We start from the raw sequence: 26,097 nt of genomic DNA, 5'->3' as shown, positions 1-26,097 counted from the left end.
TTATTTTTTTGTCCTCTTATTCTTCCCTTTTGCAATGGGAATGTTTACCTTTGTTTCTTGTACCTTAAGAGTATATAAATTGTAGTTTAATTTTAAAAGTTTCAGGGCCAGGGATTTAGCTCAGTGGTGCTGTATCTGCCTTCCAAGTGCAAGGTCCTGAGTTTGACCTCTGGTATAAAACAAAGGGTTCAGAGCTATGCATTTGCCTTGGACTCAGAAGAGACTTTGACTTTGACTTTGGAGAAGTGCTGGAACTGTTAAGGCACTGAGGAAAGGATTACTTTAGTTTCAGTTGTTGGATGGGGTTAATAACATTATTATGGTTGATTTGGAGATTAAATATGCTTTGAGGAGAAGTGTTTGAGTATCAGGTTGACAAGGGTGGTTTATGACTGCCAATTGTGATATGTCCATTTGATTAGATTAAGAAACACCTAGCAGATCAGTAAAGCACACTTTTTGATGTGTGAGTGTGTCATGGAAGCCCTGTGTATGATTCCTGACCCTTTCCCCTTCTGACAATTTCTTCTCGCTCTGCTTCCTGGCCATCGTGTGCTAAGCGGCTTTGTTCTGCCAGGCCCTTCTGCCATGATATTTCTGTCTTGGAGCCAGCCAACCATGGACTGAACCTTTGGAAACTCCGAGCCAAGTTAAATCTCTCTTTTTTTAAGTTGTGGATATCGTGTCTCAGCAACAGGAAACCTAACTAACACAGGTGGAGATATTATTCTGGATTATCCAAATAGGTTCAGGGAAGTCACAAGAGTCATTATTAGGTGGAAATAGAGGTAGGAGTTATGGTAGCTGGTGGAGTTGAAGGTGGAAGAAGGGAACGTGACCTAAGGAAAACTGGCAGGCAAGGAAACTGATTCTTACCCCAAAACCTTCAGAGGGAGTATGACGCTGCCTGTACCTTGGTTGTGAACTCATCTTAGACTTCCAACCTTCACAAGTGTAAGATAATAAAATTGTGTTGTCTTAAGGTACTGTATGTCGTCATTTGTTATAGCAGCTGTTTGGTGATTTAAAGTGACTGAGGTGATAAGTATGCTGCGATTTAAATTTGAGAAAGGGCTTCCTGATTCCCTGATTGCTAAATGAGATTGAGAAGGAAATGAAGAAAGAGGGTAGAAGAAGAGAGGAGAAAAGAGAAGGGAGCAAAAGAGAAGAAAGAAGACAGGAGACAGAAAGACACGAGTGGAAGGAGGCTGGCAGTTGGCGGCTACTGCAATGTCATAGTCAAGCGGATACAGCATCACAGTAAAGCTCAGGTCTTGCTGAAGGCTGGACCTTCTCTGAGGCATTCTGACAACGGGAGAGCAGGCAGAGGGAGATGCAGTGGAGCCTCCAGGTGGTCCAAGAGTCAGGAAGACAGCCGGAAGAATGCAGCGTCAAGAGGACAGAGCACTTCAAAACGGAGGAAGTTGCTGGTAGGCACTTGGAGGGCAGGCGGCTTCTGGCCACTGGGTTTGGCAAGATGCGGGAAGTAAGTTATGTCAGAATGCGTGGTGCTGATCAGCGCAACTGAAAAATACCGGCTAGCTGTCTTTTTCTAGATCGAGTCTGTCTTATTCACCATGCCCCAGAGTCTGGCACAGTGAACATGCGCCACAAATCCGCGTTTGAATGAGAGAATGAGTTCAGGAGCTGAGAGGGAAAGGCGCCTTCGCTGGGGTGGCAGAGCTTGGTGGAAGTAGAGGAATTGGGTTGGACCTCGGGGATGTGCTGGAGTTGGTCAGCGGGGGGAAGTGGCTGGAGCTCCAAGTGGTGGAAGAGCTGATGTGAACTCTGTATGGAGCCCCAGCACCTCCTCAGCCCTGCGCTGAGGATGAACTAACAGCCGCTCTCAGTGTGGGTAGTGCAGAGAGCGGGAATGAATGTTGTCTAGGTCAGATTACATGCGAGTAGAGAAGCCTCCTCGAGAACCTACAGGGCACCTTTTGAGAGGAAATGTGAAGACACTGTCTCATACACTGAAAGAATAATGTATTCGAAATGGATGCTGTGTTGTTACCTTAGGAAACGCAAGGACCAAATTATTTGCAGCACGGCCAAAGACCAATTTTCTACCCACTTGACATTTTTCTTTCTTTTTTAAAAGAAACTTCAATAAACAGGAATTATAATTTTAGCCTGTAGCTGCTGCTTGTATTTGGAAGGGCGGGAAATTGCTCAAGGAAGATCCTGCAACCAGATAGCAGTAGGCTCTGAGCTCAAGGAGCAAGAATCCTCTTCAGTGATTCATTTGAAGCATGGCATTAATGTTTAACACAGCTGGAAGAAAGAAAATCTCTAAGGAGGAGATCAGTCTTTACACAACAGCAAGTCTGTAGAAAGCCATACCCATGGTCCTCTCTCTGGATGGATGCCCGAATTTCCTGGAGCTTTTTTTGTGTAAAGCCTGGAGGAGTTTCAGGTGACCTATTCTTTGTCTGTTCTTCCCCACACTGGGTGAAAACACCAGTGATTGTGTGCTTCTCCCCACAAACTGGAAGGCACAGACACCCTGTGGCCAACACAGATAAATAGCAAGGGAGACCTCTGTAGCAGTGACTCTGGAACTAATTAGCTAACAAGGCATGTAATTAGATTAATACACGTGACCCAAAAGCTGGTGATGTGCTTTTGAGGACAGAGGACATAAAAGAGCCAACAACAAAGGATTACATGGAGGAGTTGCAAATTATTGTCTCTGTCAGAAATATACTTGTTAAATATTTTATGAATAACTAGAAGAGGAGCGCTTGAAGGCTCCAAATGTAAGGCAGTGATAAAGAGGTGGGAATGTTAATTACCCTGATTTGATCAGTTCACATACTATACATGTATGGGATTATCACACTGTTCCTCATAAATATGTACCATGATAATAATTATTATTATCATAAGGCAATGCCAGCCTGGGAGTGGGGTACTGGTGAGTGATGAAGGTGTCTCTTCATTCCTCAGTTCCTGCTGGTTACCTGGGACTAATATTGCTTTGCGAGTTCTTTCTGTTATGGAAAATGTTCCTTTGTTCTTTCCCTTCCGTAGCAAGGGAAGGGCTCTGCACAGTTTACTTGGTGTGCACAGTGGAGGGGCCATCCTGGATCTAGGAGGTGAGTTATTTCTAGAAGGACCCCCTCCATCTTCCCTCTCTTCCTCCTGTAGCTAATTTAGAGAGAAGAGAATTATGCATTTGGAGCTGGCCAGGCACACGTTTCTGCCATGCAGAGTCCTGCCTTTTTATATTAAGTCCTTCACCCTTGCCCCCTGGGACCCAGGAAAGCCAGCCTGGCCTCTTGCTCTCCATGCAGTCCCTGCTTCTCCTTCATCCCTTCACCTCTGTCTGAGGTGGCGCTGTCTTATTGGCCCCAGGTTACCGAGTTTGTGTAGTATCTGGAGTGAAATATTGTCGAGGCCGCCAAAGTCTGTTCTCAGTGCTTCTCTGATAGTTTGCTAATTAATATGATTTTGGTCATTGCATTCTCTATTAAAGCTGGACCAGTTTCCCAGGGGTAGAAAGTCAGGCAGTAATCCACTAAGCCAACTAAGTGACTCGTGTGTGTGAGAGAAGACAGTTTCATCGGGGTCTTTTACTGTAATTGGGCATCTTGCTTGGCAGGCTGTGAACTTTTTAAAGTGCTTTCTAGTCTGATGACCGGGGTGCCTATATTCTTGATAGAAAAGTTAAATGATTAAGGCAACCCAAGGTAAACACATGCTTAGAGTTGTTTGCACATCACTGGGAGGGAGATGTGAGTTGTATTTTCAAACCAGAAAAAGTAATAGCCAGCCTGTTTCCTGTTGAGCTGTTTGTAAGCTAATCTGGCAGAGTTTTGCTTTCTGCCTCTGTGTGCCACAACTGTCTTTTTGCCCACAGAGTCACAGGAGCTTAGCTGTTCACCCTAGTAATTGCTCCATCCTCTAATTTAATGAAAACCCATTAAACCGAAACAATAATTAAAATGAGACATCATCTCCGTAGGTTTGCATATTAAAATCACCGTGCATTTGAGTGAGGCAGGCCGATTTTTATTCTTGAAAAACAGCATTTGAAGCAACATGTAAAACTGATTTATAATGAAGAGTCATAAATCAGAGAGGCTGGCAGTTAAATGTGATGCCCTACTGTTTGCTATTGAATCTGAGTAGAAGTAACAAGGTCAGGGCCAGCGCAGCATTTTAAATGTCTCTTTCATGCCTGAGAATTAGACTGCACACAAAAGAGAAATAATTATAGTTAGGTCAGCCCACCATTCCAGACTTTTAAGATAGGTTAAAGGTTGCACTTTCAATGCATGGAATAGTTTCTTTGGGCTCTTGGAGGAGGGTACCCCTCAGATAGGGGAGACCTGGTATAGGTACAGAAGTTAAGAGGTACAGGAGTTACTGATTCTCTCCCATGTGGGATGGGGGAAACCACTCAGAAATGTGCAGAAACAGCAGTATTTTGAGTCTGTGGACACATCTTGGTCATGTGTGCTAGAGGTGGGACCTGGGGTGAGTCATTGGCCTTCTCTGAGCCGGAGATTCCTTTCATGTCACTAGCAGAGAATACTGAAAAGCGAATGGTATTGCCATTATTTCACGGATGAGGCAACTCAAGAATGAAGATAGGAAACCGAGTAATCTTAGGTTTCACGTGGCTGTCACAGAGCTGGCCCTGAAATGCTGGTGGTGTGAGGTGGCAGATGGCACTGAGGAGCAGTGGTACCTCGTGGTGGGCCTTAGGCAGAGCTGCGTTGGAACTTCAGCTGTGCTCCTCTGTGGAAACCTCTGCGATGGAGACAGCGTTGCTGGCGTCACCAGCTTGCTCTGAAGATTAAATTTAAATAATGAAATGTGATTGGAAAACATGATTTGCTTAAAGAAAAAAAATGATGACAGTGAAACACTGCCATTAATCCTCCTCAAGAGTCTCCCCTTACTTCCAACCCCCTTACCCACTGTTCTTGACACTTTCGAAAGTAGTTCGGGAGTCCTTTTCCGGTGAGTGTCTTTAGTTGCACTCTTGTGGCTGCCTCAGTGTCCTGAGTGTATTTAAACTGTTTATGTTTCATGGTCATTCTGACTCTGGGAAAGAGCCAGTAGTTGCATGGTGCCAGATCCTGTAAATTAAGTGGACAAAGCCACCTCAGAATGTTTTTGCAAGACTATTTTTCCACCCTAGTTTTGATCACAACCCACACAGTCACCAGATAGTACTTGCAGAACTGCAGGAATCTGGGATGAGCGTGCTTGAGGTGAGGGGGAGTATTTGAGTGTGACTAATGGTAAAATGACTTTTACTGAAGCACAGCTTTTTTATTTAAAAATTGCTATGTTTTTCAATTACTGCTTGAATTTGAAGTCGTTAGCTTGACATGCCTAGCAGAAAAGGAACATTCAGCAGTGTTTGGATGTTGTCAGAGTGGACCTAGCCTGGCATGGCTGGAAGCCCCTCAGACTCCCTGTGCTGTTTTGTTTGTTTGTTTGTTTGTTTTGTGAACAGAGGACACTTAGAACTGAGCACTAACCATGCCTCCAACTGTGGCTGGCAACACCCGTTCCCCGGTTGCCCTCACACTGGCCCACAGCTCCAACCATCCGTAAGCTTGGCTTTAACTTCAGCGCCAGCTGCAGCACCCAGGCTCTCTTGGCTTTGTGGTTGCTGGTGTAGCTTGGTGCTGTACCCACACTACCGGAACCAGCGCCTGTCCACGTTTATCATGTGTGGCAGACACTGTGTTAAGTGTGTATAACCGATCTACTCTTCTTACTATCACCCGTGAGGTCGTTGCAGTTTTATTTCTACTTTACACATATGGAAGCTGAGGCCTAGAAAGATTTACATAGCCAAGGTCACACCTCTGAGAAGACCTTGTCCCTTAGCCAGAACATCAAGTCCCGGACGAGGCACTCTCTGGCCCTGCTCCAGGTTACCCTAGACCTGTGAGGCCACCCAAGCATGCCTGCTTTTCTTACAGCTTTGAGCTGAGCAGCGAGACAGCTCCTATTCACCACGTTTGTGCTTCTTTTCTTGTAACTAAACTGTCATCCTCTTGTCAATAGAGGATGCCCGTTAGTCCACTTTGTGTGCACAGCGCTTGGTTCAGAGGATCGCTCAATAAAGGTTTTTAAAGTAAGGAATAAGTAAGCAGCCATTGAATGGGTCATTCACAGAATGCAGGGTGAGCACTGCCTTCACAGCCTCTATGACAGCCCAGAGAGCGTACCTTGCTGAAACAGCATTCTTGCTTGCACTTAGTAACTTTGTGCATGGAGTTTCATGCACTGTGGTGAGCGTACCTGCTGGTGCTTGGACTCTTGACAATCAGAGTGGATTAAAAAGACCCTCGAAGGAGCTTGATGATCAGTTATGTATTGCCAAAATAGGCCTCATTTCCGTTTTCCTAAAGATGAGTATGGGCAGGGGCTTTTGCCAAAGAGAGCCGAAGGTTACCTTTGTTGAAAAGCCCCAGCAGGCTGATCAGGGAACTTCCTGGATGCCATCGTGTTTGTGGGAAGCAAGAGCTGGTTGAGGTTGGCTGGAGGGACAGCCTGTGGCCTTCACTGATTTAAGGATACATAATTATGTCATTGAAATCTAGGTGATTGGTGCTTATTTTCTCCTTTATAGAATTCCTTTCTTGTTTATCACCTGTTTCTACAATATGATCGTCTATTTTAGAAGAAAATGTGTTGTTTTTTTCCTTATACTAATTCCTCAAGAATATTTGCAAATTCATATATATGGAAAGAAGAGAAATCTCAGCCATGTTAGTTCCCAGTGGCTAACATTTGTATTATGTTTTGTTTGGTTTTGTTTTGTTATTTGAAGCAGGGTCTCACTATGTAGTTGAGACTGAACTGGAACTCACTAAGTAGCAGCCCAAGCTGGTCTCAAACTCACAGTGATCCTCCTGCCTCAACCTCCCAAGTGCTGGTATTACAGATGTGTGCCTCCACGCCCGGACCAGTGGCTGACATTTTGATCAAAGGCCATCCTAATCTCTGTTATATACCACTAAATACATTTTAGGCATACTTGATATGATGCTGTGCATACTACTGTGTAGCTGTCTGACAGTATTGCTGAGATACTTCCTATGTTACTATTTTTTAAAATTAAGTTTATTGGTACATTTAAGGTATACAATACAATTACATTCATCATTGGGATCTTGTACCTTTATATGATATATCTTGATTCTTATTTTTCCCCATTTCCCAGCCCTCCCCTCAGCCACTCCACCTTTTCCTGTTTACAAAGTCATTGTTTCCATGTTTTTCCCTTTCACTTATTTTTTTCCCTTTTTCCCTTTCTCCTACCCCCCCACTTCCTCTACTCTTTTGGACTTTTCTTCCTGTTATGCAATATCAATTATACATTTTAATACTTACTTACACTTTGAATATTCACACCAGAGAAGCTATTTGGTATTTACACGTGTGACTTATTAATTTCATCTAGTATGGCCTCAGTGTGCATCCACTTAGTTATAAATGTCTCTACTTTCTCATTCTTCATGGCTGAGTAGTACTCCATTTTATAAAAGTAACCACATTTTCTTTATCCAGTCTCCAGTTGATGGGCAACTGGACTGTTTCCAAGTTTTAGCTATTACAAACTGTGCCGCTCTAAACATGGGTGAGCATATATCACTGTGGTATGTTTCTTTTAATTCTTTTGAGAAAATACCCAGCAGAGGACTACCTGGGTCAAATGGGACTTCTAATCGTAGTTGTTTGAGGTATCTCCATATTTATTTCCACAGTGGCTGCACCAGTCTGCACTCAGACCAACAATGGAGAAGAGTTCCTATCTCCCCACAACCCCGCCAGCATTTGCTATTGGTTGATTTCTTGTTAGCAGCCATTCTTTCTGGGGTGAGATGGGATCTCAGTGTTGCTTTCATGTGCATCTCTTGAATGACCGACCAGTGACATTGAACATTATTTCATGTGTTTATTTCCTATGTTTTCTTTTCTTCTTTTGTACTGGGGATCGAACTTGAGTCCTTGTGCTTGTGAGGCAGGTGGCAGAACCACTGGGCTAAATCCCTGGCTTTCCTATGTTATATTAATACCTCAAGTATCATCACGTTATACATAATTTTCCATTGGGTGTATAGACCATAATTTACTTAACCATTCCAACTGGCGGATAGTTTTTTTTTTTTTTTTTTTGCTATGCAGTGTAATCTTAGTCATGTTACGAAAATCTTTCATCAGTCCTTTCCTATTTGTTCCTTTGTTTTGTGATTGAAATGGAGTTGGCATTTATACTTTACCCCTTTCGTTATTGTACGCTTCCTTCAGATGAGGTAGAGGGAAAGGGATGAGGGTGATGGGAAGGCGAGAAGAGACTTGATCGATGGAAGATTTCAGAGGCAGTGTGGGGTGACTGTACATTGTTAATATCTAGTGACAGAGAGGATGTGTTGATTTTCCTTACCGGTATTGTCAAACGTTTACAAGAAGAGCTCAGCTGCCTTACCGTGCCTATCTAATTAGTAAAATTATAGGGGGCACTAGAATCTGTTTTGATTGAGTCACATAGTAATTACAAAAAGAAACGATGAATACCATGTGTCACAGGATTCTCTAGGCTTAGTTCCCTAATGGAGGAGTTGGGGCTTTTTCATTTCTTAGACGGCTCACTATTTTAATATATTTTATTGAATAAGTTGGGGTTTGGGCATCTCCACGAGTTTCTTTTTTTTGTGTTGTGTTCTAGAGTTTGGAGTTAAGATGTATTTTATGACAGCAACATGGTTAGATTTTGCTATGTGCCAGGCACTGTACTGAGTGTGGGGTTTGTATTGCTAAACAGTTTCTTGTGGGGTTTGCAGTCTAGGAAGCAGGGTAGCCACTGATAAAATTCTCTCACTCATAAATAATCACACACATTGAGGTAAGTACAATGAAGATAAAATACAGGGAAGGCTGAACCGAGGAAGTAGTAAGCATGCATCCAAAACAAGAGAGAAGAAGGAGGTCACGGAAGCTGGGAATGCAACAGCGGGGAGGACCACGGTGTTGGGGAGGAAGGAAAGAGGCTTTGGTACTGGGTTACGGGAGCAAGGGAGAGGGAAAGGGGAAGGAGAGGTGGATGGAAAGTCATAGGGTACCAGGTGAATGTCTTTAATAGGCAAGAATCACTTTTCCTCCACTTGGCCTATGACCCTGGAAACCCTTTCTCCATGTAAAATGCATGAAGCATGTTGAAATATATTATTCATTCATTTATTCAATAAATGCTTTCTGAGTGAATACAGATTGCCAGGCGTTGAGGATGTGACAGTGAGCTGTCCCTTGTCCACCCATGTCGAGCAGTGACGTCACACATGTTGGCAAATCATGGATGTAGCACAGGTAACAGTATGACCCGTGGAGCCAGCCTGCTGTGCTCCTCTCTCTGTACCGTTGTCCTTTGGAATATAACTTTAGTTCTATAAGGCTTAGTTTTCTCATCTGCAAAACAGAAACAATAATAAGAATAAAGCCTATTCATAAAATGACAACGAGTGAAAGGACACACACAGGACATTAGCCCTGTACCTGGCACCGTAATGAACTGTGCACATTGGCCTTCTATCATTCCAGTTTGTGGAGCTAGTGGTGTTTTCATGGAATGTTATTGTGCCTTTGGTAGTGGAGATGAAAATCCCTTCCACATTAGCTGTGAGTCTCCTGGTGTCTCAACTGCATTCTGCCTGTGATTTCTACTTCTCTGAAGACGGTGGGGATTAACAGTATCTGACATTCTCAAAGATGAGCCGTAAGACCTAAGAGTGGAACACACACCTCTCTCTCCTCGCACGGCAGGAATTGCTGAATGGATGGTTGGCAGTTCTGAACTCGCAAATTTCTTCTGCGCTAGGAAATGAAAAGCCAACTGCTAGTGCACGTTGTTACTTCGCTATCAGGGACCAGGCTTACCATGAGCCTAAGTGGGACTTTGGCTAGGAGGACACACCTTTCTCTACCAGGAGCTTGCCACGTTTGAGGTTCTCCATGGAAATCCCAAAAGATTGCCTGAATTTTTTATCAGTCAAGGCTGAGTGAGGCGAGCTGCCCTGGTATGTTTGTTTTTCTACATTTCTGGCTGCTCACTGCTAGAGCTACCTGGACTCACCAATCTAGTTGATTGCTGTTTTGGGCTAATCTGGTGCCCTATGGCTAGTTAGGGACCTGAGAATTCCCTGCCAGGGTAGGCGGAGTAGATGCTTTCCCTTCTGGACTTTTAGTGAAAGATCTGCTTGCCCAGAAAGAAAAATGCCAGGCTAATGTTAAACACCTGGGTGTTCACATTCACACAGTAATCCTGCAGTGAAAATCTCCCGTCCTCCTTCTTCTCACTCCTGCTTGCCAATTGCTTATTCATCTTTTTTGGTCAGGTTCAGTGATGCCCCCTTTTTGATGTCATTCTCTGCCTCCCTGGTCCTCTGTTTTTTGTGTCTGCCCTGGTTGGGTATCTGCTGTCACTGGGAAACTGTTCTGTATATTTTTCTATCCTCCAGGGCACGGGCTATATTTTTACTCTCGTTTCCCCAGTGACTATCACAGTGCCTTGTGTAGAAGAAGCACAGTTTATATGTTAGTTGGCAATGAAGTTCAACGCTATCCTACACTTACAAGTGAAGGGAGAGGGAAATAAAGTTATTTCTCTATTCAGCAGAGAAGCGTGTATGAATATAATTTAGTAATTTCTTTTCTTCTCTGCTCTTCAGTCCCCTGCCTTCACCCAACACTCTCTTCGCTGATGTTTAATTAGAACGTTAGCATTTTTAGTCTTCCTTTAAAAATGACTAGGTAGCACTGTTTTCATCCTAGGAAAGAAAAAGCAATTAACCCTTGCTGCTGAGTTAGCACTTTGTAACTAGATCATGCCAAACCTTGAGCAATTGGGGCGATATTTTCTTTCCCTTTCTAGAAAATGGGCAATGTTTGCCTTAAATAATTGCTGCATGGAAACTACCTTGAGGCAAAGGTAGCTTTCAAGTATACTAGAGGTCACACCAGAGAAAGCCTCCGAGGTAGACCAAGGTTAAATAGTTGATTCATGTGGCTTACTAAGTAATCAATTCGCAATATCTAGGAGGTAGCAGGGAGAGAGATGCAAGTTAGCACCCTTTAAGGTAGGCTGCAAGGAGGGAAGCAGGACACCCACGTGCGCTATGCCTCATCTATACATTCAGTCTTTCTTGGAGATATCCGGAGCTCAGGCTGAACAAGGAGGTTCAGTAAGAGGGAGGGGCTTGGCGCCATCATTTGTAGCAGGTAACTCTGGCTGCAGCTGTGGTCCACCAGGTCAGTCGATGAGCAGTGAGCGGTTCTGAAGGCGTTTCTTGGGAAGAGTCATACGTTAATGGAACGGAAGTCAGTGATGAGCATCAGGTTCAGGATGACACAGTTGTCATTCTGAAGCTGGCCTGATTTCCACACCGTGTCTTCGTCCTCCCACCCGATTCTACTTATAAGTACCACTTTTACCCAATGCCTCTTTTGTATGTTCAGCATACTTCTGTTCTACATATTGATCTCTGTTTAACACATTTCACAGGTTTCTAACTTAATATTTCTGTTTAATACTTGTTAGGAGCTTCACTCATCCCACTTGTTTTCCTTGTTCTCTCTCACAGAATTAAATATTCTCCAGTTATACAGTGACGCCCATTATAGTGGATGCATGTTGAAGAATGATATTCACTCTATGGTCTCACTAATTGGTTTCCATTGGTCACTTTTAACTCCAAGGTCGGGGAGGGTGGGGAGCAGGCTTCTGCCGAGTAGGTGATATGTCACTCTTTTCAGTAACAAAAAAACTTTACACTTCGTGTTAATTTGGAAAATCAGCGAAAGAGAAAAATGGTAGAATGTGGAAAACGCCCTTAGTACCCTCTTATACTATGTGACTAGAAGCAGGATAAAGCGATCAACAGGCATGAAATTGAGGCCAAGAAAGAACTTGGAGATGACAGAACTCAGTCCTCTTAGTTTTTAGATGTTGTGCGTGGGATTCAGAGAGAGAAAGCATCTTATCCAAGGTCACACAGCTAGTTATCTGTCAGACTCACCTTGAAACCCGGTCCAGTGTTGTTACCTTTTAGGAAGTGAGTTTTCTAAGTTTTTACTGGCTGAATTTTGGTAATCATTTACTTGAAAGGACTTTTCTGAAAGTGAGAATGCACAAAAAGTCTCCATGTATTAAAATAGATGTTTCTTACATTGTACTCTGGAGGGAGTTAATGAGGTCTCTTCTTCAATGTACCAATCGTTTATAAAGAGAAATGAGTCAAGCCAGCATAAGACGTGTTGAGCTCTCAAGGAGACAGAGTGAGCAGGAGTGTGAGAGGACCGTGGGAGGGTAGTGTTCTATACAAAAGGGGAAATTGGCTTCCAAGGTCCCTTTCTTTAGATAGCTGCTGGCATTCACCCTTATCTCCTGGTTTTCCAAAAGGTATCATACTATTTTCTGAGCGCAATATATGTACTTATTCAAAGCAGTAAAGTAAGCGAGAGAAAGAATGGAGGATACATCAGTTAATGCATGAATCAGTCTTTATGATTGCCTATTTTGTGCTAAGCGCTAGGAACAGCCAATAAAACAATGAATACGTAAGTACACCTGCCCTGTTGAAGCTTACCATTGGTGGGAAAAAGAAAGAAATGACATGAAGCAAGAAGTAGGGCACGACATTGTGATAAGGGACATAAAAGAATAATAAAAAGATCACAACTCACAGACGTGATAAATTCTGTGGAGAAAATGACCAGAGTGTTGTGTTAGAGAAACTTGGACAGAGGTCCTGCTCTGAAGAGAGGGGCTGGGAGGGGCTAGATTGGCACTGGGAGTGGAAGGAAGAGGAAGCAGGCATGTGAGAAGGTGGCAGGGGAGAGTCCAAAGGTCTGGGGCAGGAGTGGGCCTGGTAGCTCCTCTGGCACCCAAGGAGAACAGTGGGAGACACAGGCCTAAGTCCTGCGTGTGTGAGTAGAATGGGTCTGGGCTTTATCGTATGAGTAGTGAGACACCATTGGAGAATTTTAGGCAGGAGCTAAAATGATTTGCAAATATGTTTTAAAAAGAGCAGTTTGGCTATAGTATCGCAAACAAGGAAAAGAAAGTAGTTATGAGAAGCAGGGACATGAGTTGAGAAACTTACTGAAGTTTCCGGGGGAGCAACCCTGTTGGCTTGGGTAAGAGCTGTTGGAGTGAAGTTGGGAAGCTACCATAGACTTCAGGCACGAGAGCGCTCATGATTTGCTCTTGGATGAGATATGGAGGGTGAAGAATGGGGGAGAATTGAGTGAATTTTCTACTTTTATTGGCTTGGGGATCTTGGCGTTACCACTTACAAAGACTGGGAACTCTCGGAGAAGATAGAGGGTTGTGGGAGAGAACAAGAGCTCTATTGAAATGTTTATCAGACTTTCACCCAGAGATACATAGTAAGCAGGAAATTAGATATATCACTGTGTTGGCTTAAGGAAGAGTTTAGTGTTGCACATTTAAATATGGAGGTCATTGGTCATGGGGCGAGAAGTTCACTACCTAGGGGATATTGAGGTGAAGACACCCATATTGGGTAAGGTACTTGTACTCTTCCCTCCAGCAAGTGTAGCTGATGGATTGTGCCCTCTTTTCACTGGGTCCAAGCAGCAGAATCCTGTAATGAGCTCTCCAGGCACCCAGTACCAGTCAGTAGATTCCTAATTGATGAGCAAGGAGGTAAACAGGTAAGTTAATCTCAAGAGTCAAATGTTTTTTCTGGCACTAAATTCTAGGTGGATTTTATTACAATTTTACCCAGCAGTAGTGATAATAAATGTACTGTTAATGAAATCTTGCTAATATTCTCTGCTTTGCAACATGATTTGTTTATATATTTAATAAGTTGTGCATATTATCCTGGGAAGTCTTCAGCTGGGATTTCACAGAAGGCATAGACACATTCTTTAAGTGGCTGTCTCTTAGCCCTTGATGAATGCTAACACAGCCTGCCACTTAACGGTAGGGAAGGCGTTTTTTTTCAGACAAATCAAGTCCTAGCTAGATATGCAAATGGTGTAGAACTATAATCTCAGCGTTCTTGGAGGCTGAGGCAAGAGGATTGCAAGTTCAGACCCAGCTTAGGCAACTTAAGAGAGACCCTGTCTCAAAATAAAAAAAGAAAAGAGTGCTGGTGGTGTAGCTCAGTGTGACAGTCCTGGGTTCATTTCCTGGTACCACCAAAAAAATTGTGGGTGGGTTGCTCTTCAGGACCTGGCTGCTTCTGTGGTGGAAGAGTCTTTGTTTTTTCCCATTTTCAGCCTAGACTTTTATAGCTGGGAAAAGACTGGTGATCTGTTTTATGTTATGTGAAGCAGCAATTCATAAATTATAGGGTAGGGTGGGAGGGCTCTGAGAGAGACCTAGTCCACCCCCTTTATTTGTAGATGAGAAGACAGCAACCTAAGGTCAAGAATTAAGTATTTCCTTTTTAGAAGCCACTGAGATTGTTACCCAAGTTTGAGCTGTTGCTCCGGCAACACAGCCTTTGAAGTTTTGTGGTTTTCAAAGGCTCCTCATGTAGGGCCAGAGCAATAACCAAGTAGTTATCAGACGGGCCAGAGGGGCGGTCAGGAGCCCACCCGATACTCCTTTGACATTCACTTGTCATCCTCTGAATAGTCTTCTCTGCTTTGCTCCTTCAGTGCCCCTTTCTGATGCCAGGAGACATAGCGTGAAATACTGAGATCACACCCAGTTTATGGTGGCAAAGACAAGGCACAGAGGGAAAAGACAGATGCCTGTCATTATGGCGGCACTGGAGAAAGTGATTCCTGTCCAGGAGCAGGATTATCTGGACTCACACACCTCTAGGTGTGCAGAATTGGTCTGCGCCTTAATGAATATTTCATGAGGAGAGTAATCCATTGCGTGCTTCCAGAGAAATGCCAGGCACGTTTTCTGGTCAGGAGCATGTCTTGTATTTATTCTTTAAGCAAAGGCAGAGTTGCCTGGCGTTGTTAGTGCTAGTAAATCTCAGCTAGGTACAAGGTAAGGAAAGCTTTCCTAGGTGCCTTGTGGGGAACAGGAAACCAAGTCCAGGAGAAAAGTGAACATGGGTGTTTCTCATTGGTATTTGGGTTCCACTAGATCTGGGATTCTCTGAATGCAGGGCCCCATTTATCTGAGCACTTTTCATCTTACAGCAACTTATTCTGTTCGCACCAGGCTGACTTGCTCAGTGTCCCGTCAAAACTCATGTCAGAAAACCATGGTCTGGATGATTGTAAACTTGTCAAAGTGACAAGTGGGCACGGTGACAGAGATAGCATTTGTGGGTTTTGCGTCGAATGATTGCGGCCGTATGATGAGGTGAAATGGCGCCTGAAAGTGGAAACTATCAACAGGAGGGGAAATGGAAAATGTGATCTGGATCCTTGCACATGGCATTTTAAACTGTGATCTTTTCTCTCTTCTTTCTCATGTTCCCTCTTCTCTTCCTTCTGGATTTCTTCTCTCCCCTTCCCCTTCCCTTCTTTTCCTTCCCTTCCTTCCATTTCTGTTTTCCTCTTCCTGTTCCTTCTCATCCCCTAGATACAGAGAGAGAGATCCACGCAGCTCCTCATGTGAGTGAGAAGTTCATCCAGCTGTTCCGGAATAAGAGTGAATTCACCTTTTTGGCCACCGTACAGCAGAAGCCATCGACTTCCGGAGTGGTACTGTCTATTCGAGAATTGGAGCACAGGTAGGATGGCTCTTTCTGCTCTTGAAAATCTACTTAGAGTTAGTGGACATGGCAAGATGCTTTGGAGTTGAGAGGTGGGAGCTCCATGGAAATGTTTGGCTAGATGAGGTTTTGTTCTGATTTACCACGTTCCTGGATTTACATTGCCATCAACAGATGATTGGATAAAGAAAATGTGTTTACACATACTGGAGTACTACTTTGCTATAAAGAAAGATACACTTTAACTTCTTCCCTTCCTATCTTTATTGCATTAATTTCTTTCTCTCTCTCTCTCTCTTTTTTTTTTTTTTTTTTTTTTTTTTTTCACGGGTTGTGATTGTCCTTTCGGTCCACCGAACCGCTGAGCTAAATCCCCGGCCTTAATTTCTTTCTCTTGTCTAATTGCTGTGGCTAATGTTTCCAGAACTATATCAAAGAGGAGTGGTGATAGTGGACATCCTTGTCTTGTTCCTGATTTTCAGTTTTTTCAGGTTTTCAGTTTTGGGCCATTTAATATGATGTTGGCTGTTAGTTTTTCATAGATAGCCTTTATTAACTTGAGATATAGAGCATCTATTCCAAATTTTTGCAGGGTTTTTATCATGAATGGGTGTTGAATTTTGTCAAATGATTTTTCTGCATCTATTGAGAGGATCATATGGTTTTTGCCCTTGACTTTGTTAATATAATGTATTACATTTTTTTATTTGCTGATGATATGATCCTCTACATTGAAGATCCAAAAAACTCCACCAAAAGACTTCTAGACTTAATTGACAGATTCAGTAGAGTAGCTGGATACAAGGTGAATACCCAAAAATCAATATCCTTCTTGTACACAAATAACAGACTCACTGAGAGAGAAATTAGGAAACAATTCCCTTCAAAATAGCATCCAAAAAAATGAACTATCTAGGAATCAATCTAACCAAGGAAGCAAAAGATCTCTACACTGAAAACTATAGCACTCTGAAAAAAGAAACTGAAGAGGATATAAAAAAATGGAAAGATATCCCCTGCTCCTGGGTAGGAAGAATCAACATAGTGAAAACGGCCATGCTACCAAAACTGCTATACAGATTCAATGCAATACCAATTGAAATTCCAACACTATGTTTCACAGAACTAGAAAAAAGAATCCAAAAATTCATCTGGAACCATAAGAGACCTAGAATAGTAAAAGCCACCCTAGGCAACAGACACATGGCACCAGGTATCACAATTCCCAATTTGAAACTATACTACAAAGCCACTGTGATAAAAGCAGCATGGTACTGGCCAAGAAACAGGCCTGAGGATCAGTGGAACAGATCGGAAGACACAAAAACAAATCCAGATGTACTCAGCTACCTCATCTCTGACAAAGGAGCTGACCATCCTCAGTGGAGGAAAGATAGCCTCTTTAATAAATAGTATTGGAAAAACTGGATTTCAACCTGCCACAGATTGAAACTGGACCCTTATCTTTCATCATGCACTGAATTAAAATCCAAATGGATTAAAGATCTAAATATTAAAGCAGAAACACTAAATTTGCTGGAAGGTAAGTTAGGCAGAGCTCTGGAAGACATTGGCATAGGAAAAGACTTTATGACCAAATCCTCAGTAGCATGGGAACTAGCAGAAGGAATCAACAACTGGGATCTCATCTTATTAAAAAGCTTCTGTACTGCAAAAGAAACCATTAGCAGAACTAAGAGACAACCTACAATGTGGGAAAAAATTTTTACCAGCTGTTCCTCAGACAAAGGACTATTATCTAGAATATATAAAGAACTCAAAACAATCAGTCCCCCCCAAATATAAAGACCCAAATAAAAAATGGGCATTTGAAATGAACAGACATTTCTCAGACAAAGAAGTAAAAGCAGCAAGTAAATATATGAAAAAATGCTCCACATCACTGGTCATTTGAGAGATGCAGATGAAAACAACACTGAGATTCCACCTCACCCCACAAAGAATGACTGCTATCATGAAATCAACCAATAACAAATGTTGGCGGGGTTGTGGGGCGAAAGGAACCCTTCTCCATTTTTGGTGGGAGTGCAGACTGGTGCAACCACTATGGAAATCAATATGGAGATACCTCAAAGAACTTGGAATGGAGGTTCCATTTGACCCAGGCATCCCTCTGCTGGGTATCTTTCCAAAAGAACTAAAAGAATCATACTACAATGATATATGCGCACCCATGTTTATAGCGGCACAGTTTGTAATAGCTAAAACTTGGAAACAGCCCATTTGCCCATCAGTTGGAAACTGGATAAGGAAGATGTGGTTTTTCTATAACATGGAATATTACTCAGCCATCAAGAATGAGACATAGATTCATTCATAGGAAAATGGATACATATTGAAGATATACTCCTAAGTGAAATAAATAAGTCACACATGTGCAAATACCGAATAGTTTCTCTGATGTGAATAATCTGCAATAATACAGAAGATCCTAATAAGATTACTGACATTGTGAAATGGGAATAAAGGGGTCAAAGGTGTAGGGAAGGTGGGATGGGTAGCGGAAGAGTAGTAAGGGAAAAGAAAACAATGTGAGATAATGAAAAGATGGAAATAAAGTGATTGCAGATGGGGAAGGGAGGAGGGGGTGAAGGGAGGGCAGGGACAAGGGGAAAAAGTGAGAACCAAGACCACCTGTCATGTAAAGATACAAGATCCCAACAATGAATGTAACTGTACTGTATCCCTAAAATGTACCAATAAACTCAATTAAAGCTCAAAAAAAAAAAGAAAGATAAACTTCAATCAGATGAAAGAAAATGGGTGCACACAGAGAACATGATGTTAAGTGGAATGAATATATCAGACACACAGTCTTAAATATCTCATGGTTTCTTTTATATGAGAAATCCAAGTTATAAATAAAAAGCAAAGTATAATATAGATAATTGGAAGTATGGAGATCTTTCTCAAATAGGAAGGGAATCAGGACATAGAGGGAGGTATGAGGGAGGGGAAGGAAAGGGGAGAATGAAGGAATTAAGATATCTACATATGCCAACTCAGAAAGAATGTAAACTTTATTTACTGCCAACGCATGCTACTAATAAGTAAATAAAAAAAAGTTTAAAAATAAAAACTAGGAAGAATCAATATAGTGAAAATGGCCATACTTCTCAAACCTGCTATACAGATTCATTGCAGTCCCTATTAAAACCCTAACAGTATATTTCATAGAAGTAGAGAAAACAATCCAAAAATTCATTTTGAATCAGAAGAGTCGTAGAATAGCAAAAGAAATTCTAGGCAACAGAGACATGGCAGGGGATATGTCAGTCCCCACTTTGAAACTATACTGCAAAGCCACTGTGATAAAAACAGCATGGTACTGGCAAAGAAACAGACCCGAGGATCAGGAAATAGATTAGAAGATGCAGAAACATCTGACATACTCAGCTACCTCATCTTTGACAAAGGAGCCAAATACACTCTCTGGAGGAAAGATAGCCTCTTTAATAAATGGTGTTGGAAAAACTAGATTTCAAGTTGAAAAAGATTAAACCTAGACTCGTATCTTTCACCATGCACTAAACTAAAATCCAAGTGAATATATGACTATTAAACCAGAAACACTAAACTTTCTGGACGATGTTAGGTAGAACTCTTGAAGATATCAGCATAGGAAAAGACTTGATGAACAAATCCTCAGTAGGGTGGGAACTAGCACAAAGAATCAACAATTGTGATTTCACCTTTTTAAAAAGCTTCTGTACTGCCAGAGAAATCACTAGAAGAGCTAAGATATAAACCACATTGTGGGAAAAAAAATTTACCAGCTGTTCCTTGGACAAAGGTCTACTACCTAGAATATATAAAGAACTCAAAAAAATCAGACCTCCCCAAATATAAAGACCCAATTCAAAAGTGGGCATCTAAAATGAACAGACATTTCTCAGACAAAGAAGTAAAAGCATCAAATAATCATGAAAAAATGTTCAACATCACTGGTCATTCAAGAGATGAAGATGAAAACAACATTGAGATTCCACCTCACCCCAGAAAGAATGGCTGCTATCAAGAAATCAATCAATAACAAATGGTGGCAGGGTTGTGGGGAGAAAGGAGCACTTCTCCATTGTTGGTGGGAGTGCAGACTGGTGCAACCACTGTGGAAATCAATATGGAGATACCTCAAACTAGGATGAGAGGTCCCATTTGACCCAGCTAGTGCTCTGCTGGGTATTTCCCCAAAAGAATTAAAAGAAACATACCACAGTGATATATTCTCACCCATGTTTATAATAGCTAAAACTTGGAAACAACCCAATTGCCCATGAACTGAAGACTAGATAAAGAAGATGTGATTAAAACAAAAATGGAGTACTACTCAGCCATAAAAAACAAGAAACTAGAGATATTTATAGCTAAGTGGATACACATTGAGGCCATACTCTTAAATGAAATTAATAAGTCACACATGTAAATACAGAATAGTTTCTCTGGTGTGAAAACTGAAATTGTAAATAAGTATTAAAATGTATAATTGATAATACATAATAGGAAGAAAAATCTAAAAGAGTAGAGGAAGTGGGAGGGGTAGGGGAAAGGTATAAAAGGAAAAGAAAAAATAAGTGAAAGGGAAAAACATGGAAACAGTGTCTTTGTAAGCAGGGTACGGTGGAGGGGCTGAGGGGAGGGCTGGGGAATGGGGGAAAATAAGAACCTGGTAAGTCCTGTATAAGGTACTAGATCCCTGTGAGGAATGTAACTGTATTGTATACCTAATATGTACCAATAAATTTAATAAAGATAAAAAATAAAGTAGAATTGATTTGGGCAAAGTGGCTCTCGTGTGCGGTGAGGACCACTGCTAAGTCTTTCTCTCCTACTGCTTGGTTGACTTTGTTCATATAAAACCACATCCTATCTGATGATGCCATAGTTAGACTCTCAAGCCAATCAGTCATTTTTAATGACTTGCAAGGGTTTATTGTGTGTGTATGTGCGAACTGTACTTGATACTGGGGATAGTAAGGTGAATAATTCTGGATTTTTGATTGTATAAGCTGTTAAGGAATATAGACAACTAAATAGCTTAAAGCATTATAGATGCAGTGTTGGTAGTTTGTGTTCAGGGAGGGAAAGCAAAGTTAAGGTAAAGATAAAGGTTATTAGAGGTAAGAGGGGTCTGTCCTACATAAGATTATTGTAGCCGGTCAAGGCTTCATAAAGGAGCATGGTTAAAAAATCATGTTGGTGGTAGGTGGTTGGAACGTAAAAAGCTGTGTGGGAAAGCGGGTGAGAATCTGGGGTGGGCAGTGAGGGATGGTATTGCGAAGACAGGTGGAAGTCAGATCACTGCAAAGCATCAGTGCTATTTCGAAAAACTGGGAGTATGATCTTCAGAAAAAATGAGTCAGACATTTGAGAATGATCACCCTGTTAGAGTAATGATTATGAGTTAACCTGAACAGCTTAGAATTTATTTTTATTTTTATTTTTACTTAGTAGCAGGGATTGAGTTCAGGACCTTGTGCTTGCGAAGCAGCCAATGGAGCCACTGAGCTAAATGCCCGGCCCATGAATAGTTTAGAATTTTAATAGCGACCTCCTGTGTATTGGGCTGTAGAAAATATATCTGAAGAGCCATCTCTGTTCTGGATGCTTAGGCAGGTTTTGTGGAGGAATTAAGAAAAAATCTTCCAAGCATTTATGGTAGATTTCGGCAATGTGAAAAGCCAGGCGTGACTGTATAAAAAGCTAATGAATTAAAGCTAATAATAAAGAAATAATAGGGTGTGTTACAAGGCAGTGCGTAGCTAATTTCAAGATTCTATAAATGCATTAAGCTCGCTGAGTGCATGCAGCTCATTAGGTCAGTGAATGAGGAAGAACACGTAGAGAGGACTCCTGAAGAGCACCTGGGTTTCCAGCAGGTCAGGGCTGGAGGACAGTGTCCGCATCTCAGAGGCGAAGTATGAGGAAAGCGACTTTTTAGTGGACAGGGGAGTGGACAGACTAACTTGGCTGTTGGTGAAAATGTTTCCCTTGTGTGAATCCGGAGTTCTGTATCTTTCTGGTGCTTACTATTCGTTTTCAGACTCAAGGGCTTGTGATTAAGCCTGGCTGGGTTTTGTCAGCATGGTGAGCTGGCTGTCTTGGGGTCAGCCCAGAGAACCCAAGATGATGATCGTGTCTGTGAGAGATGAGAGTTGGTTTAAAGGTGTGCTGCACGTGGGGGTTCAGCCTCAAGCCAAGTCCTGCTTCACAGTCAGGGAAAGGCTCTGTCCTGCCTCCCTGGTCTATGGTGCTGGCTTCTCAGTAGGAGAGCCATACAAATGCTGTGTCTAGCATGCATGTCTGCAGGTGCTTCTCAGTAAAGCAGAGCAGAGCACTCCCTGGAGCAGAGAGACGCATGAGGAGTGGCTACTTTTAGTAGAAAGAGCACTGGCTTCAGAGTTAGATGTAGTTCGAATTTTGTGACAACAGCCATTTAATATCTTGGAACTTCAGTTTCCTTGTCTGTAAGGTGTAGGTAACAGTTCATTTTGGAGGGTTGCTATAAGGCTGAAGAAGGGTGCACTTCGCCATCTTTTAATGAATGTTCATTTCTTCTCCTTATGTGTTAAGACTGTTTGCTGGGGTTCTCTTTTGGAATTGAAAAGTCTTACTTGAGGAATTGGTCTTACAGTATCCTTAACAGATTTGTAACAGAATCTGAGGATTACTGAATAGAGAATCATCTGAACATTGTAACAGGGAAACCTCAGGAGTCGACTAATAAGCAAAATAAATGTGAAAAGATAGAAAGTAGATCTCCCTTTGGGTTTCATGGAGCTGCCCTCCAAATTTGTTTAATCAAAGCAAAGCACAAATGATGGAGTTTGTAGTCTGGTAGCTGTGGGTAGCACAGAAGTCCCGATTTCCACCCCGAAGAAGGTTCCTATGTAGTGAAGAAGACAAGGAACACAAGAAAACAGAAGATTTTATTATACTGGGTATTTAAGAAGCTATTATTAGAGTTGCGATCTGTAGCATGTGAGAACCTCTCCTCATTTTCAGCACCTTTTGTTATTAGAATAAGTGTCTAGAGAGGCATGTCGTCCTGCAAATATTTGGGTGTGGACACACGATGGGTGCATTTGCACATTTTGCAGTTGTACAGTAAGATGGCCATGATTTAGTTTTTCTTTATTCAGTAGCAGTCAATCTAGGTATCTGGTGGCCAGGTTGTTGACTGGAAAGTCAGACACATGATTCTTTGTGTGATTCTGTCTTGTGTGATCCTGATTGTATTACTAATGATCAGAACAAATTAAATGTATGTTTGGGATAGGATAGGTATCATCAGATTCCTAGCCAATCTTTCATTTGGATTGTATTTTATTCTCGATCATTTATTTTGATCATTTGTTCTTTTTTAGTGCATTCACAAAGTTGTACGTTCATCTCCACAATTAATTTTAGAAATTTCATGTGCTCAAGAAAAAAAAAAATCTCAACACTCTTTACGTGTCATTCACAATCTCCCCACAGCTCCCTTGCTGTGTGTAACCATTAATCTATTTTTTGTCTGGATTAACTTACCTATTCTGGTCATTTTGTATAATGAAACCATAGTCTGTGTGATTCTTTGTTATTTGCTACTCTCAGATGTTTTCAAGACTCCTTCAGACCATAGCTTGTGTTAATGGTTCATTTCTTTTTATTGTAGAATGACATTACATTGTTTGGATATAACACGTTTTTCTTTCTTCATTGATTAGTGGACATTTGAATTGTTTCCACTTTTTGGACATGTATGTGATTTCAGGAACATTCATGCCTAGGGTTTTGTATGGACACGCTTTTTATTCTTTTGAGTATATACGTAGGAGAGGAATTGCAGGATCAGAATTGCCGGACTAGTTTACAAACTGACTATACCATTTTATATTTCCACCAACATAGTCTGAGGGGGTCCAGTTTTTCTATATCCTTGTCAACACCTCTTTTTGATTGTAGCTGCTCTAATGAATGTAAGATAGATCTCATTGTGTTTTTGAATAGCACTCACCTGATGCCCAATGATTTTAAGTATCTCTTCATGTTCGTTTTGGCCATTTATATATCTTTTTTTTTTTTTGAGAAACGTCTGTTTAGATAATTTTCCCAGTTGTAAATGGGTTGTCTTTTTATAAATTATTTACAGTAGTTCTTTATTTGCAGTACAAGTCCCTAATCAGATATATTTCTTATGGTTTTTCCTCATTCTGTAGATTCTATTTTCATGCTATTGCTGATGTCTTAGAGGCATAAAATTAAAAAATTTGATGACCTCCAGTTTGTTGTTTGTGTGCTTGTTGTCTTATCTGAGAAACCATTTCCTAATCCAAAGTTATAGAGAATTAGTCTGAAAATGTTATGATTTTTTTCCCTCAAATTTTGTCTCCTGGAAGTTTAATTTTTGTAGATGGTGGGAGATAGGGTTCCAGCATCATGCTTTTGCATATGGACATCCAGTCGTCCCAGTACCGTTAGCTGAAGACTGTCCTCCTTGCCCAGTGAATTTCCTTAACACCCCTGTTGGAGATTAATCAACTATAAATGTGAGGGCTTATTTCTGACTCCCAGTTTCACTTCATTAAATGATATGTCTATCATGTGGCCATACTGTTTTGATTATTGTACCCTTGCAGTAAGTTTTGAAGTAAGGAAGTGAGTCCGCCATCTTTGATCTTTTTTGCAAGATTATTGTGGCTATTGCAGCCAGCTTGAATTTCTGTATGAAAATGAGGGCAAGTCTGTCAATTTCCACAAAGAAGTCAGTTGGGATCTTGATAGAGATTGTGTTGGATTTGGAAATTGATATGGAACAATATTGTCATCATAATATCAAAATACTGGATTTAGTAATATGGTGAGTCTTTGTGTTTGTTTAGATCTTTATTTCAACTTGAAGAAATTTTTCAGAGCGTAAGAACTTCATGGCTTTAAAAAATTGACTGCTAAGTAATTAATTTTTCTGCTATTATAAATGGAATTGTTTTGTTTTATTTCATTTTTTGCTACTGGGGATCAAACTCAGGACCCTGTGTGTATGAGGCAGGTGCAATACCACTGAACTAAATCCTAGCCCTGGAATTATTTTCTTAAAATACTCTTCTGCTTACTCATTGCTACTGTCTAGAAATGCAAACGAGTTTTCACCGTTGCTCTTGTATTTTGCAACCTTGCTAAACTAATTTATGAATTATAGTTTTTAAAGTGAGTTTCTTAAGGATTTTTACATAAAAGACCATATTCTCTGTGAACAGAGACAGCTTCTTACTTTTCTTTCCTGTCTGTATTCATTTCATTTCATTTTCTTGTCCAGTTGCCTTGGCAGGAAATTTTAGTTCCACAATGAATAAAATTGGTGAGAACAGTTAACATTACCTTATTCCTGATCTCAGGAGGAAAATTTTCAGGTCTCACCATGAAGTATACTAGCTGTGAGTTCTCACAGATGCTGTTTCTCAGATTGAAGGAATTCTCTTCTTATCGTAGATGTTTTTTTAATCAGGTCTAGGAGTTCCCTTTTCTATTCTTTACTGTTCAATATTTTTATTATGAAAGCCTATTGAACTTTTTCACGTTCTGTTTTTGTATCTGTTGAAATGATCATGTAGTTTTTATTCTTTGTCCTCTTGATGTGGTATATTACATGCATTGATTTTTGAATGTTTTGTCAGACTGGTGTTCCTGGGATAAATACCACTTGGCTATGTTGTATGATCTTTTTTTTACACTGCTGGATTGGATTTGACAGTATATTGTGCAAGATTCTCATATCTATATTTATAAGACAGGGCCGGGGATTTAGCTCAGCAGTTCAGTGGCCTGCCTCACAAACACAAGGACCCGAGTTCGATCCCCGGTACCAAAAAAACAAACAAAAAAGCCCCCCAAAACAAAACAAAACCAAAGAAAGGTAGCAAGACATATTGGTTTGTGGTTTTCTTTCTTTTAATGCTTTCATTCTTGTTTTGCTAATAGAGTTTTAGTCTGATTTTTAAGCTATCTGGGGTGTATTTTCTAAAGCTGTTTTTTGCTGGCTGCGTACCATGTGCCAAACATTCAATTTTTGTTAGGATACAGTTTGATTTGTTAGCTGTAAAATGTTGTAATTTGGAGATATTAAAAATATTTTCTCTCACACTCCACTATTTATATTAGCTATTTTTGTTCTTTTATAATATTGGCTAGAATTACTATAACACTAATGAATAATAAATAAGCAGGCTAAAGATCCTCATTAAAATCAGGAAGAAGACAGCAGGCAATATTATTTTATGATTTTATTATGTTCTTTTTTATCTGTTTAATATAATATCTGATCTATATATCTATCTAGCCATAATATAAAGGAAATTTAATTTTATTTCTGAATTACTGAAAGGCCTCCAAATCACAAATAACTGTTAAATTTTAC

At 41.0% G+C, this 26,097-nt stretch overlaps 1 protein-coding gene across 1 annotated transcript in view; it reads left to right on the top strand.

The window, feature by feature from the left end:
• Nell1 (neural EGFL like 1) overlaps nucleotides 1-26,097 on the top strand; it is a 675,311-nt gene that overhangs the window by 60,958 nt on the left and 588,256 nt on the right. Inside the window, exon 3 of the mRNA XM_033764069.1 lies at nucleotides 15,551-15,701. Coding sequence (XP_033619960.1) covers nucleotides 15,551-15,701 — 151 coding nt within the window. The remainder of the gene's footprint in view (nucleotides 1-15,550; nucleotides 15,702-26,097) is intronic.

Source organism: Fukomys damarensis, unplaced genomic scaffold, assembly GCF_012274545.1.
Source record: "Fukomys damarensis isolate Sample0158 unplaced genomic scaffold, DMR_v1.0_HiC HiC_scaffold_16, whole genome shotgun sequence".
Lineage (NCBI taxonomy): Eukaryota > Metazoa > Chordata > Mammalia > Rodentia > Bathyergidae > Fukomys > Fukomys damarensis.
The sequence above is the reverse complement of the archived record's forward strand: the minus strand, read 5'-3'. Positions and strand labels throughout refer to the sequence as shown.